The following is a 16,147-nucleotide window of genomic DNA, read 5'->3' as shown; positions in this document are numbered from 1 at the left end:
TCATAAACGTGATCACAGTTAGACGGCCCGATAGATACTCAGATATCAGGAATCTGCCATTTAGATGATCGATCACTACTGTGGCACAGAAATCAGGGTAACTGTAGACCAACATTAAGAGTTCAAGGCTGCATGCCCACAATGCACTGCCAAACCAGTCATGTGTAAGTGTGTCTGAACTAAAGGTGTGAGGGCGCACCTGTGCGAGAGCTGTGTGCCGGCCTGCTGAAGGCTGGGGTCAGTCATGCTGTGGGCGAGCCGGGCCAGCGCCACCAGCTCCTGCACCTCTGGGCAGGGGTTCCTCCTGAGGAAGGCCTGGACCCCCGGTCTCCGTGTGGACGAGCCGCTCTCGCCCTGAGCCTCGCAGTGCTCACTCCACAGCAGCTCCTGCAGGAGGCTCTCGCCCAGCACTCGCTCGCACCAGCTCTTGCACTGAGAAGCAGAGCCACACGCTCATTTAGATGATGATCCAGGCAGTGATTCGACACAGTGTTGGGTCTCAGTTTAAATACTCATCCTCAAGAGCCTGCTGAAAACCACTGCTGTACGAGTAAAGGCCCTTGCACACAGAGTCCGAAATTCACATCTGAAATTTTCACACGTTAAAAAAATAAACGTACACTGCCTCCGAAACTGTCGTCCGTCATAAAATTCGGATCAGATTTTCTGCGTTTTTCGCATCCGTAGCTTAAGCATTTTGAATGGTGTTTTGACAATTCAGAGCCACCAAATCACGAATACGAAATATATGAAAATGTCATAAATGTCCGTGTGCAAGGACCTTAACACATTTAACTTGGTTTGGGTTAAGGCTGCACCACTCCGTGAATAAAATAAAAAAATAAAACCCAATTCTGATTTTGATTAAAATCTTTAAAAATCTGGTTTGCTATTCATGTTTGAAGGGACTCAATTTACAATAATCATTCTAAAAATAAAATGGTCTAAATTAACAGTAAATAAATGTGTATATAAATAAAATATACGTTTTAAAAATACAGGTTTCATACAAACATTTAAAAAGTATTTTTGTGCATTTTTCATAATAAACTTAAAATCCTGTAACTTTTTTATTATTTTTTTTTTTAACTTTTCACTTCAGCAATAATCTGACAAGTGCTTTCTCTGAAGAGGCCAAACTTCAGTCTGTGCTCTAAAGCATTCAAGACTCACCAGTTTAAGCTGGACATTTCAATTTCAGGTCTATGCTCAAAAAGTGAATAAATGGATAATAAATACAGCGGAAATATAATTTAGCAGCATAAAAAACCCTATATATATATATATACATAAATATATAAAAAAACATTAAACTAAAATATAGTACATTCCTTTCATTGAAAAAAACAAAACAAAGTCGCCATTTGACCGACAGGCGAAGAGCACCAGAGGCTTAAATCACGGCCTTTGCTGCCAGTCTGGGTAATTTTCCTTGACCATGTTTATCTGTTTATCTAAGTTTCTACCAGATGGATTCATACCAAATAATTGTACAAATTGTCACACGGCCATTAACATCAGCGTTTTCCCCCTTCAGAAGTTGCTAGCCCAGTGTAAACCTGCTGATTGCGAGTGATTGCCAGCGGTCACGTACCCGGTCTCGGGCGTGATGGAAGTCAGACGCGCTCCTCAGGGTCTGGTCCAGATGCTGGACTGTAGAGCACAGGTACTCCTTCAGCCGCTCCAGCTCCTCCAGCCACGGCAGCGCAGGGGTCCGCTCTGCCTCGGGGACCGTCTCCGCCAGCGTGTGCATGACGTCCTCCGCGCGCCGGACCAGGGCCTGATCACAGGAGAACGAGACAGACGTGTGCTTAGACTGACAGCAGCAGAGGGGCGATCGATTCGCTTCAGTATCAGTGGGACGGTGTTGAGAAGCCCATCCACAGAGAAACAAACAGCCGTCATTACACACAGATCTTCTGACCGGCTGTGACCGCAGTTACACACTCAAACACCGTCTCTGGAAACTCACTGCATCTGCCTGGTTACACTGGCATTTAACTCAATACATCAGATATTGATGAGGGACTTCAAATCTTTAGAGAGGTCATGAGATGCATTCAGATAGTTCTCATGTTTTTGGAGATTAGCTCAAGTTTTTTGCACAAAAAAAGCATTTAAATATTTGTAAAAATTTCAGAAGCACTTTCCTCTTTCAGAAACACAGTAGACCTCCCTCATGAAGGTCTTAGTCTGTGACGAGGACGCGTGTGTGTGAGATGAGGACGGTGATGTACCATGGCATGAGTGTAGATGGACGCCTCAAACTGCAGCAGGAGCTCTTCAGCGGTGTGTGTGTCCTCAGCCACTTCAGTCCTGTACGCCTGCAGCTTCTGCCTGTGCAGCGCCAGCATCTGCTCCTGGATCTGACACACACACACACACACATACTCTCAGAGCGGTTACACCCATCAGTCCTCAGATTAACCCTGTGATGTGTGGGTGTTCCTGACCTGTCGAGCCTCTCTCTGCAGACGCAGCATCTGTAGTTGGACCTGAGCTCTGGAGAACACCTGAGTCCACAGCAGCTCCACCTTCTGCACCGCTGACCTGATCCTGACACACACACACACACACACACACACCTCTAACACATCTGTACAGGCGTCTCTGGAGATCTCAGCTGCATGAACACGTACCGGTTGTAGTTGCGCAGCATCTCTAGAGCGGTGTGTGTGAAGAGGACAGTTCCAGCCATGGCCTGAAAGCAGGGATCCTTCTCCGGGAAACGCAGCTTCTCCAGCAAACACTCACAATGCCTCAACAGGTCATCTAGACCAAGATCCCTAAACACAGACACACACACATTAGCACTAGACACAGAACAGTCTGCTGTAAGATCTCCAGCAGGAGGATCATCAGTGTTGAGCGAGTGAGCAGGTCTGTGGGTTTGGACTTCACCTGCCGGACCTCCTCATGTAGAGAAACACATCTGACTATTTGAAAATGTATTCCTGTGATCAAAGCTGAATGTTCAGCATCATTACTCCAGTCTTCAGTGTCACATGATCCTTCAGAAATCATTGATGCTCACAAAACATTTATGATTATTATCGACGTTGAAAACAGTTGTGCTGCTTTATATTTGAGGAAGCTTTTATCCATCACACACAGACACCCTCTGGAAGCCGGTTTCCACCACAAAATAAAACAGTCCAAAAGATAATTGCGACTTCCTCAATTGTGAGTTTATATCTCGCAGTTCTGACTTTCTCATGTCAGACTCACGGCGTGCATGCTCTCTCTCTCACACACACACCCAGAGAGAAAGTGAATCCGCATAGTCCTATCTAGTATGTACAGAACAGAGTTTAGATGATAGGTTTATACATGTTCTTTGCTTTTTTTTCCCGTCAGAATAACGAAAAACATTCTGAATTATCCGTCCGTTTTTAAAAGTAAAGTGAACATTTTTCCCTTCTAAATAAACAAGCCATCAAGACAATATCAAGGTTTTTATACAGATGTGTAACATGAGATGTTATAGATGAGCATAGTCTTTATTATGCTGCCATATTGCTGTCTGATATCCATTTTAATTTCACTTTTTAATTTGTATGTGCAGTATTTTTCAGCTGTGCCTATTAATCACTTTATAGAATGTTTGCTTTAAAAGTTTAGGATGTTATGCTGGTCTCGGCCATTAAAATCCTGGGCTGAAAACGGGTCCCACTCCGACCCTGCTTCATGCTGTCAGAAGTTCATACTGAAGCACACTGGTCTTCTGTCTTTCAGTGTAGACAGCAGTGCTGATTATAATGGGTTGTGTGTTTGTCGTGTGCTGTAGACCGTGTTCTGGTCGCTGTGAGTTAGTGGATTCATCCTCTGCTTTAGGTTTAGCTGACAGCAGGGGTGGGCCTATAGCCTCAATTATAGCACGATATTTCAAGAAGATTTGCAATGATATTTATGACGATATAGAAAGAAAATTAGACCATTTTTAATTACATTTATCTCACCTAAATGTTTGCCCACTCATCGCGTTTTTACAATTGGTTAATTTAGTTGTTAAGAGTTTACACAAAAGGAAGCTTGATTTCAATCTTTGAATTAAATTTTAAAAAAGTAGCAAAAATGTATACAAAATAATAAAAGATACAAATATAGAGAAAAGTTTTTGGGAAGGTCTAACACTAGTATTCAGAAATACTACAGAAACTGAATAAGGTAATCAAAGGTAAAACACTGATAGTCTTTTAGTCCTGACTAAATTAAATAGGCTATTAAATCGGATTTCTCTCAATTAAAGCTATCTTTTGTTGTTTTGACAACAACATTAATGACAGACATATGGCTGCTAAAGTGAATCAATGTTTGCGGGGGAATTTCCGCATTATAAGTGTTAGACCTGCGGGAATTATTCAAATACTATTGAAGTAGCTTTACCCTTTAGGTACTGGATCGTCATTGGAGGCGGACATGCTAAGATAATTTAGAAGTTTGATTTTTAACAAATGTTTTGCCACTTGCTTGAGCAACTCAATATATAAATCTATATAGAAGAACTGAATTGAATAAATGGTTTATATTTAATAAGTGCGTTTAAACGTGAATACATCTACAAAAGATTGTATAACTGTCCTGTGTATCAAGAGAAACACAACGCTGACAAAACACTGAGTTATGCATTTGAATAAAAGTAATGAATAAATGTGCCTCTTCATAACTCCGCGTGCCACTCTCCTCCAGATCACCACTTCACTCAGTGTACAGTCCTACTTCTGATTTTCTCATCCAGATCTTTGAACCTCATTCAGTTATGCCAAACTCTGACATTGTGTTACACAGTAAACTGCACGATAGTGTGTTTCATCTTAGCGCTCTACACATGCTGTAAAACACGAGACTCAATGACCGAGCGTTAAAGATCGCATCCGAAACAATCTCAGCAGGATTTGGGAGCACTATGGAGCACTGATGGGGTTCAGTGAGGGGCTCACACACACACAGTGAGGGTCTCACACACACACACACACACACCTCATGCTGGAAACGGGCCTGGTTCAGTGAGACACAGACACAGACACAGACCTGCTGGAAACGGGCCTGGTTCAGTGAGGTGCTCACACACACACACACGGGCCTGAATTTCATTTTGGAAAATGGGGGGGAAATCCCCCCTTAGGTGATTCTTATGGGGGGGGAGTTTAGACTTTTTTTTTTTATTACATTTGTCTCGCCTAAATGTATGCTCACTCATTGCATTTTTACAATGGGGTAATTTTGTTCTTAATTCTTAATCCTTAATTAAGAATTTTTCTTAAGAATTTACACAACACAAGGAAGCTTGATTTCAATCTTTGAATTAAATTGAAAAAAGTAGCACATATAAATACAATAGAATAAAGATAACAATAAAGAGAAAAGTTTTTTCTTAGGTCTAACACTAGTATTCAGAAATAGGCCTACTACAGAGACTGAATGAGTAATCAAATGAAACACTGGGTAGTATTTTAGTCCTGATTAAATTAAATACATAGGCTATTAATCCTGATTCCGTAAAAAGAAAGCTATGTTTTGTTGTTTTGACAACCAAATTAATGACAGACACATATGTCTGCTGTCACTGTAAGAGCTAGTGCACGGGTCCTGTTTTCATTATACGGTCACGTGCGATTTATGCTTAAGACATAACCGACTGTGTTTAGAGGATACTCACCAAGACCGAAATTTGACATAATTTTCGCATATTAAAGCGATATAATCCACGAAAAATAACTTTTGTTACCCGCGAGCTGTTTGTGAGGTGGCTTTACTCTATGTATGTGTGCAGAGAAAAGAAAAACATCTCTCAGACAGCGCGCAAGTAGGCTACTGAATAGTTTAAAATAGTTAAACTGGTAAGACTTAAAAAGACGTGCAAATGGTAAACTTTAGTTACTCGTGAGTCGTGATGCAATGCTCGCCTGATTATGCAAGAGACAATTCCGTCTATCCTGACTCCCGAAACGCGAGTGTATTATCGCCGCCTGCAGCGCGCAACCCAGACGAGAGATAGAAGACGCGCAGCTCCGCTGAATCACTCATGCTGTTTGTGAAATTGCGTCTTGCAGACAGTTAAAATGATTGATTTGATTTTAGATTCTGTGTGGATTAATTTACCAATACAACCTACATGTTAAAGTGAATCAATGTTTGCGGGAATTTCCCGCAATATAAGTGGGAGACCTGCGGGAATGATTAAAATTATGCGCAATACCCGCGCCGAAATTCAAGCCCTGCACACACACACACACACACACACACACCTCCTCAGCTGCTGGAAACAGGCCTGGGTCAGTGAGGTGCTCACACACACACACACACACACACACACACACACACACACACACACACACCTCCTCAGCTGCTGGAAACAGGCCTGGGTCAGTGAGGTGCTCACACACACACACACACACACACACACACACACACACACCTCCTCAGCTGCTGGAAACAGGCCTGGGTCAGTGAGGTGCTCACACACACACACACCTCCTCAGCTGCTGGAAACGGGCCTGGTTCAGCGAGCAGAAGTCTCTCAGCCGCTCGAGGTCATCAGGAACGGGAAGCTTGGAGAGTGACTGAAGAGTGGAGATGCAGGAGGGCAGTCTGTTCACCACCAGCAGGAACTCCTGCACAAACACATCCATCTCCTGCACACACACAAATTCTTTTTTATGCAATTTTTTCTGAGATTTTTCTTATTTTTTATTTTATTCACCTTTAAATGACTAGATTTGATCAAATAAATAATTTCAGCACATTCTTTCAACTTAAATTCAAAATAACTCAATTCCATGCATAACCCTTTTAATTCAGCTCAAAATGTTTTACATTGGGTGTACCCTGGAGATCCAGAGTTCTCACGAGAGCACAAGTTGAATTTGCTCAGCGAGTTACTCTGGCGTCGAGTAATGATGCTCATTAAATATGCCCCTCGATCTGAGCTGCACCAATCACATCGGGTTTTCCGATATAGGCGGGCCAGAGGCGAGCTAAAGTCATTAGTAAACATTGCAAGATGGCTATGGATGAACACCAGTTGTTTGAAACTGCTTTGGCTGCTACAACGAACAACTTAGACTTGGATTATCTAAAACAGGAACAGAAGACGCTGCTCGAATCCTTCCTTTGCAAGAAGGGTGTTTTTGCTGTTTTGCCGACCGGATACGGCGAGAGTCTAATCCACCAGTTAGCTCTGCTGGCAGCGAAGCGTATGGGGCTTGTTGTGATTGGTCGTAGTGTTATCCAATTGCGTGCAGTGAGATTTTCAAATGCATGCTTGGTGCCGCCCCTCGAGCTGGCCGAGCTGCATTACTCGATGCCAGACCATTAATCTTTCAGATTTGGATTTCCAGGCTACATTGGGTGTCTTGTGTGAAAAAAAGAAAAAAAGAAAAGAAAACAATGACATATGATATATTTCATGACTCTTGCCACTAGATGGCCATATAGCTCTATAGTCAAGTCAGCTTCATTTATATAGTGCTTTTAACAATACAGAGCGTTTCAAAGCAGCTTTACAGAGATAACAGGAAATAATGCAACAAAGTTTGTTTCCAGAAGAAATTAGCGACACAGTCCAGCTTAAGTAAGTTCAGTGATGGTACATTTTTGTAGTGTAAAAAAAAGAAAAAAGTAAGTTAATTCATTCATTCATATTTATATTTATAATTTTTAAACTCCATTGTTGATTAGAATAGCAGACTACTGTTACTGCACGCACCGCAACAGATCGGGGTTAAAAATTAAATGCTGCGTGGAGTCAACCAATCAGCATGTCCAGCGCCCAAGTCCCACCACTGAAAGTTCCTGAACTTTGTAAAAGTACTACCTCAGGAGCAGGAGTTTCTGAGGGGGACATGTTCACCCGGAACTTCATTTAGACCCTGATTCCTGCGGTGGAAACACACCGAGATCTGGGGAAGTTCCTGCGGTGGAAACGCGGCTAATGCAGGCAGATCAATAATATTGTTGAATGTTAAATTAAATATTAAACTAAATGTCCCCAACTAAGCAAGCCTAAAAGCCAATGGCAACAAAGGTGGAAAAAGGCGACAGTGAAGGAACCAAAACTCCAGTGACAGAATGGAGAAAAAAAACGTGGGAGAACCCAGACTTAGACGCTCAGATCTCCTCTGGCCAACGAGCGAACAGTGTATGATTATGATTCAGGCAGCATTACAGGTCAGAAGTCAGATTGGATCAGAACATTCAGAATATTATCCAGGTCCGTCTGGTTGAAGATCCGGTCCTCCATCTGATCTGGATACGGCCCGGATCTGGCCGACTACATGTGCTGTGGTCGTGTCTAGGAGCAGGTCCTCCATCCGATCTGGATACGGCCCGGATCTGGCTGACTACATGTGCTGTGGTCATGTCTAGGAGCAGGTCCTCCATCCGATCTGGATACGGCCCGGATCTGGCCGACTACATGTGCTGTGGTCGTGTCTAGGTGCAGGTCCTCCATCCGATCTGGATACGGCCCGGATCCAGCCGACTACATGTGCTGTGGTCGTGTCTAGGCGCAGGTCCTCCATCTGATCTGGATACGGCCCAGATCCGGCTGACTACATGTGCTGTGGACAGGTTTAGGAGCAGGTCCTCCATCTGATCTGGATATGGCCCAGATCCGGCTGACTACATGTGCTGTGGCCGTGTCTAGGAGCAGGTCCTCCATCTGATCTGGATACGGCCGGGATCTGGCTGACTACATGTGCTGTGGTCGTGTCTAGGAGCAGGTCCTCCATCTGATCTGGATACGGGCCGGATCTGGCTGACTACATGTGCTGTGGACAGGTTTAGGAGCAGGACCTCAATCTGATCTGGATATGGCCTGGATCCGGCCGACTACATGTGCTGTGGTCGTGTCTAGGCGCAGGTCCTCCATCTGATCTGGATACGGCCCGGATCCGGCTGACTACATGTGCTGTGGACAGGTTTAGGAGCAGGTCCTCCATCTGATCTCTATATGGAGCAAATGAGCTTGTCCGCTGGGTCCTAAAGTCAGTTCACTTCCGTGTGCATTCAGATACACATGTAGACATTATAAAATCATTTCTGGGGTAAAGTTGAGCATTTTTAGTTTGAATTGAACATTTTTAGGGTATTCTATGTGAAGTGAAGCATTCCTTGCATTCCTAAGGGGTCAAATTGACCCGCAAGGGAAGGATTTGTTACTTTAAAATTTCAACCACAAAACAAATCCATTCAATTTTTTGTGTGTATTTGTGGTTCAAGTGCAACAAAAGTCCTTTGATAAACCGAAACGCTCTCGATTAACCCTAAACATGTGGGCTCTCAGGTCAAACAGAGGCTGAGATAAGCCTGTATATCAGATCTAGGCGTGATCAAACCCTGAAGAGAGGCCGTGGCAAGGACAAGCACGGGAGACTGTGTGTGTGTGTGTGTGTGTGTGTGTGTGTGTGTGTGTGTGTGTCTTTCACTTGCTAATGACTTCAGATGATTGTCCTCTGAAGCTTCTCCAGGGCGACACACAATAGAGCTGATCATGATGAATACACTGAAACGCATCTGAGTCCCACACACACATTAAACATGCACATAGTGAACAGTGCCGAAGCCGTGAGGGTCTGGGGAAAGTGAAGCGTGCGTCAACGCTGTTATCTAAGGCCATCGAGCCGATCATGAGACCTGCAGTGGCGTGACTGATCTATCCTGAGCCAGAGAATCAGACATGACCGACCAACACACACACACACACACACGGATCTGAAAAGGCTGGAGGGACAAGCACAGGCCATCACATGAATTCAGATATCAGGCCTCATCGTCCTATACACACACACGTTTATGATGGCGGGGTCTTTCATTAGACTTGTTTTTATCGTTGATGATCTTCTGATTCTAATCGTAAAAACAAAGCCGCACAAACCTTTCTGTATGCAAACAATTGCATATGAAATGCAGTGCAGGTTCTTCACACACACACACACACACACACACACACACGTACGTACCTTGACGAAGGCCGCCCAGCTCTGATGGCAGTATATGAGGTATCCACCCAGACTGGACGGTAACTGGCTTCTGTCGATGTAGTTGGAAAGCTCAAAAACCTCTTTGAGGAAAATGTGCTGTTTACATGCAGGAAGACAGAGACATCAGAGTTAACCAACCGCTGCAACACACACACACACCGCTCTCACATCAGTGCTGGATGATGCCGATTTCATGATGATTCAGATTCACAAGCTCTCGATTTAATCGATTAATCTGTTAAAAGTTCAGGTACACTGATAAATTTAAATAAATTCCCATCTAAAATGCTTAATTCTCCCTCAATAAAGTGTTTTTATTAAAGAACAGTGTCTTCAGAAAGCAAGGTTAGTTCATACATCAAAGCTTGTGTCTGTGATGAGCAGAAGGTGTGGGTGTGGGGTGTACTCTGAAGAGGACGGGCCAACAGAAACACACGTGTGCGTAGGGTCAGGGATCAGACAGAACTCACTCTGAAGAGGACGGGTCTACAGTAACACGTGTGTGTCTGTGTGTGAAGGTGAAAGGTCAGGGATCAGACAGAACTCACTCTGAACAGGACGGGCCGGCACTGCTTGGACCCGCTGGAGCTCAGCAGTTTCTCCAGCTGCTTCTGCACTCGCCTCTTCTTGGGCTGAACGACGTACACCGAGTGGATGATCCTCCGGTCACACTGCAACACACACACACACGTTACAGTCGTGCCGCATCACTGTTTCTGTGGCCCGCTTCCACTGCTGAGAGTCCCGTGTGCAGGACAAGATCAGACATGTGACCCACAGCAGCATGTGATCCCCAGCCTCAACGCCAGGGAAACTACACACACTCTGTGTGTGCTCATCCTCTGAGTGTGTGTGCTCTTCATCAGAGGAAGAGCTCACACACACACACAGATAAACCAGAGTCCAGGTGGATGAAGTGGCCTGAGCTTCTGTGGCTCCAGTAACGCTGCATGTTAAGTCTTGGCACATGAAGACACATCACGCCGGGTTTGACGTCAATGATAGAAACACTATTCAGATGATCTTTCACAAGACTCGTTCACAGTCATGTTTTAAACCAATCACAGCCGCCACAGTCATGTGACACACAGAACTCAGCGCCGCCCTGCTGGCAGATACAGGAACTACACCTGCTCTCAGTCAGCCGTCTTCACTTCACTGTTCTGCCAGCGACACTCATTCACTACAGTAGATGTATAGTTCTAGTAAAGATGTGTCCTGACTCTAATAAAGCACACCTGAAGTCTTCAGGATTACTGGAGCATTATGTCGCTAAAACCAAAGCAGAAACAGCAGCAAATGAGTCTCTCTACAGTGTTTTAACAGAAGTTAATGAATTGTCAATAATTTTTTTATTTGATCATTCAAGTTTGACAAATTAGTGATGTTTCACCTTTGCACAGGGTTTTTACTTCAACATTTAGAATTTCAGCACGTTAAAAGCACTTCATACTCTTCTAACTGGCAAAATTAAATAGAGAAATAAGAATAATAGCAATTAAAGACACTTAAAATTAGTTACCCAAGTAACTAAACAGAAAATGCTTTCTGCTCATGAGATCATGTGGATTATTAGAATATTATTTTGAGATATTTAAAAGCGGTCTTGAACATGAGGGTGAGTAAACGCTCATATTGAGGAGAAACATGGAGAACGGTCCGCAGGTAAAGCAGCAGAAGAGACAGAAACCTCAGCAGGTGTGGCCTGAACCGCACCGCATCATGACATCATCACCAGACACTTCCTCCTCTCAGGCTTTATGCTATAAACAACTGATGTGTCCTTCATTTGTACACGGATACGCTTACAACGGACATAAACATTAACACACTTTCAGAAGTACTTCAGCAGAAACAGACTTCACCTGTTCACACGCTGAACTCACAGCTCTGTTCTCTTATGCTACGCCAGCAGGAAGCCATATACAACTATAACCGAGTGCTTCATATTCATCAACTCCACAGACCACATGACTGCTCATTACTGTGTGAACTGCTGCTTTACACACACATCTAGAGACTGTCACACACCAGACTGGTGGAGTAATGAAGGAGCTGATTAGCCTGGCTGAAGACCGAACTCTTGCCAACGTAACACACGTCACTTCCTGCTGCACACATGAAGAGATGGAGTAATGATGTAGTAATGGAGGAGTAATGAGATGGAGCAATGATAATGGAGGAGTAATGATAATGGAGGAGGAGTAATGAAGAAGGAATAATGATGGAGTGATGGAGGAGATGGAGTAATGATGGAGGAGATGGATTGATGGAGGAGATGGATTAATGGAGGAGATGGATTAATGGAGGAGATGGATTAATGGAGGAGATGGATTAATGGAGGAGATGGATTAATGGAGGAGATGGATTAATGGAGGAGATGGATTAATGGAGGAGATGGATTAATGGAGGAGATGGATTAATGGAGGAGATGGATTAATGGAGGAGATGGATTAATGGAGGAGATGGATTAATGGAGGAGATGGATTAATGGAGGAGATGGATTAATGGAGGAGATGGATTAATGGAGGAGATGGATTAATGGAGGAGATGGATTAATGGAGGAGATGGAGAAATGATGGAGGAGATGGAGAAATGATGGAGGAGATGGAGAAATGATGGAGGAATGGAGTAATGAGGAGATGGATTAATGGAGGAGATGGATTAATGGAGGAGATGGATTAATGGAGGAGATGGATTAATGGAGGAGATGGATTAATGGAGGAGATGGATTAATGGAGGAGATGGATTAATGGAGGAGATGGATTAATGGAGGAGATGGATTAATGGAGGAGATGGATTAATGGAGGAGATGGATTAATGGAGGAGATGGATTAATGGAGGAGATGGATTAATGGAGGAGATGGATTAATGGAGGAGATGGATTAATGGAGGAGATGGATTAATGGAGGAGATGGATTAATGGAGGAGATGGATTAATGGAGGAGATGGATTAATGGAGGAGATGGATTAATGGAGGAGATGGATTAATGGAGGAGATGGATTAATGGAGGAGATGGATTAATGGAGGAGATGGATTAATGGAGGAGATGGATTAATGGAGGAGATGGATTAATGGAGGAGATGGAGAAATGATGGAGGAGATGGAGAAATGATGGAGGAGATGGAGAAATGATGGAGGAATGATGGAGGAGTAATGAGGAGATGGAGTAATGAAGGAGGAGTAATGAGGAGATGGAGTAATGATAAAGGAGTATGGAGGAGATGGAGTAATGAAGAGATGGAGTAATGAAGAGAAGTAATGATAAAGGAGTATGGAGGAGATGGAGTAATGAAGGAGGAGTATGGAGAGATGGAGTAATGAGGAGATGGAGGAGTAATGATAAAGGAGTATGGAGGAGATGGAGGAGTAATGATAAAGGAGTATGGAGGAGATGGAGGAGTAATGATAAAGGAGTATGGAGGAGATGGAGTAATGAAGGAGGAGTAATGAGGAGATGGAGGAGTAATGATAAAGGAGTATGGAGGAGATGAAGGAGTAATGATAAAGGAGTATGGAGGAGATGAAGGAGTAATGATAAAGGAGTATGGAGGAGATGGAGTAATGAAGGAGGAGTAATGAGGAGATGGAGGAGTAATGATAAAGGAGTATGGAGGAGATAAAGGAGTAATGGTGGAGTAATGAGGAGATGGAGGAGTAATGATAAAGGAGTATGGAGGAGATGGAGTAATGAAGGAGGAGTATGGAGGAGATGGAGTAATGATAAAGGAGTATGGAGGAGATGGAGTAATGATAAAGGAGTATGGAGGAGATGGAGTAATGAAGGAGTAATGAGGAGCTGGAGGGGTAATGATAAAGGAGTATGGAGGAGATGGAGGAATGAAGGAGGAGTAATGAGGAGATGGAGGAGTAATGATAAAGGAGTATGGAGGAGATGAAGGAGTAATGATAAAGGAGTATGGAGGAGATGGAGGAGTAATGATAAAGGAGTATGGAGGAGATGGAGTAATGAAGAGGAGTAATGAGGAGATGGAGTAATGATAAAGGAGTAATGAGGAGATGGAGTAAGAAGTAATGATAAAGGAGTATGGAGGAGATGGAGTAATGAAGGAGGAGTAATGAGGAGATGGAGTAATGATAAAGGAGTATGGAGGAGATGGAGTAATGAAGGAGGAGTAATGAGGAGATGGAGTAATGAGGAGATGGAGGAGTAATGATAAATGAGTATGGAGGAGATGAAGGAGGAATGAAGGAGGAGGAATGAGGAGATGGAGGAGTAATGATAAAGGAGTATGGAGGAGATGGAGTAATGAAGGAGGAGTAATGAGGAGATGGAGGGGTGATGGACAGATGGAGTAGTGATGGAGGAGGAGTGATGGTGTAGTGTAGATAGTGTAGTGTAGTGTGTTGAATACCTCCAGCAGCAGAAGAGTCTCAGTGATGAAGCGAGTGATGGTGAGATCAGCTCGTCTCAGATCAACCGCCACAGACAGCAGACCACCCTCGCCCCGGATACTGCGCGCGCACACACACACACACACACACACACAGTCAAGTGGTTTTAAGGGCAAGTTCACCAAAAAATAAAGACATTGAAACAAGAGGTCGAGCAGAAAGTCCAGCTGCTTCACGTCACACTATAAAAGCATGTAGAGATCATGAAGACCAGCAGCAGCTCTCAGTTATAATAACTCATGATGTGCAGTTCTGCTGGGATATATCACTACACTATTATATTATCCCTCTGCTCTAACCTGATAAATGCAAACAAGGCATGAATATATTAAGACACTATAAACACGTTCACCATGATGACGTATGACTTCTGTGGAACATAAAATATGTCATTCTGAAGAAGGTTGCGCCCATTCCAGCTGAAAAGCATCTGAAGCATGTGTTCCACAGAAGACACAGTCCTACAGGTCTGACCCACATGAGGGAGAACACATGATGGTTTCTGTGCAGTGGCCCTTTAAGACTTCACTAACACAACAACTGTGTCCCGTTTAAACACACACATCATTCACACTGGAGCTCCATCAGTTACTGTACCCTCCCGCTCCTCAGATCACTGATGTTCTCCTGCTCTCTCACACACACACACAGCTGAGAGCAGGTTTAGTGCCAAACACACACACACAATAAACACCACTGACACACACTATCAGAGAACACATTAAACGGGACAGATGCTGCATTAGAAGTTTATGATGCAGTTGTGGAGCTCAGAATGATTAACCACACATCTGTGTTTATGGATAAGAGCAGCTGGGACATTCTTCAAAACATCTCTTCTGTCCCACACCAGGAGAATCACACACACGTCAGGATTGAGTAAAGACAGAGCTTCACCCGGTTCGTGTGTGCGTGTGTGTGTGTGTGTGTGTCCTGTGCAGGCGCAGACAGTAGTGTATGAAGTGTGTGTGTGTGTGTGTGTGTATGTGTGTGTCCTGTGCAGGCGCAGACAGTAGTGTATGAAGAGTGTGTGTGTGTGTGTGTGTGTCCTGTGCAGGCGCAGACAGTAGTGTATGAAGTGTGTGTGTGTGTGTGTGTGTGTGTGTGTGTGTGTGTGTGTGTGTGTGTGTGTGTGTGTGTGTGTGTGTGTGTGTGTGTGTGTCCTGTGCAGGCGCAGACAGTAGTGTATGAAGAGTGTGTGTGTGTATGTGTTACCTGTGCAGGCGCAGACAGTAGTGTATGAAGTGTGTGTGTGTGTGTGTGTGTGTGTGTGTGTGTGTTACCTGTGCAGGCGCAGACAGTAGTGTATGAAGTGTGTGTGTGTGTGTGTGTGTGTGTGTGTGTGTGTGTGTCCTGTGCAGGCGCAGACAGTAGTGTATGAAGTGTGTGTGTGTGTGTGTGTGTGTGTGTGTGTGTGTGTGTTACCTGTGCAGGCGCAGACAGTAGTGTATGAAGTGTGTGTGTGTGTGTGTTACCTGTGCAGGCGCAGACAGTAGTGTATGAAGTGTGAGTGTGTGTGTGTGTGTGTGTGTGTGTGTGTGTGTGTGTGTGTGTGTGTGTTACCTGTGCAGGCGCAGACAGTAGTGTATGAAGTGTGTGTGTGTGTGTGTGTGTGTGTGTTACCTGTGCAGGCGCAGACAGTAGTGTATGAAGAGTGTGTGTGTGTGTGTTACCTGTGCAGGCGCAGACAGTAGTGTATGAAGTGTGTGTGTGTGTGTGTGTGTGTGTGTGTGTGTGTGTGTGTGTG

General features: G+C 44.1%; 2 protein-coding genes across 7 annotated transcripts in view; one reads left to right on the top strand and one right to left on the bottom strand.

The window, feature by feature from the left end:
- The window catches only part of LOC309482458 (uncharacterized protein), a 36,643-nt gene extending 20,744 nt beyond the window's left edge, over positions 1-15,899 (bottom strand). For 2 of the 6 annotated variants that reach the window (XM_082147814.1, XM_082147816.1), the window contains exons 1-9: positions 14,361-15,045; positions 10,532-10,654; positions 9,963-10,079; positions 6,475-6,635; positions 2,640-2,786; positions 2,454-2,556; positions 2,238-2,366; positions 1,595-1,780; positions 200-432 (exon numbers count right to left, since the gene is read on the bottom strand). In XM_082147814.1, coding sequence (XP_082003940.1) covers positions 200-432; positions 1,595-1,780; positions 2,238-2,366; positions 2,454-2,556; positions 2,640-2,786; positions 6,475-6,632 — 956 coding nt within the window. In that variant the 5' untranslated portion in view covers positions 6,633-6,635; positions 9,963-10,079; positions 10,532-10,654; positions 14,361-15,045. Of the gene's footprint in view, positions 1-199; positions 433-1,594; positions 1,781-2,237; positions 2,367-2,453; positions 2,557-2,639; positions 2,787-6,248; positions 6,285-6,474; positions 6,636-9,962; positions 10,080-10,531; positions 10,655-14,360; positions 15,052-15,875 lie in introns of those variants that run through there. The other 4 variants (XM_082147812.1, XM_082147813.1, XM_082147815.1 and 1 more) reach the window with 4 other exon arrangements.
- The window catches only part of LOC309482544 (uncharacterized protein), a 332,446-nt gene that overhangs the window by 98,534 nt on the left and 217,765 nt on the right, over positions 1-16,147 (top strand). The gene's annotated exons all lie outside the window — the stretch shown is intronic.

This window comes from Leuciscus leuciscus (assembly GCF_965113295.1).
Source record: "Leuciscus leuciscus genome assembly, chromosome: 19".
Classification (NCBI taxonomy): Eukaryota; Metazoa; Chordata; class Actinopteri; order Cypriniformes; family Leuciscidae; genus Leuciscus; species Leuciscus leuciscus.
This window is presented reverse-complemented; position numbering and strand designations above follow the sequence as displayed.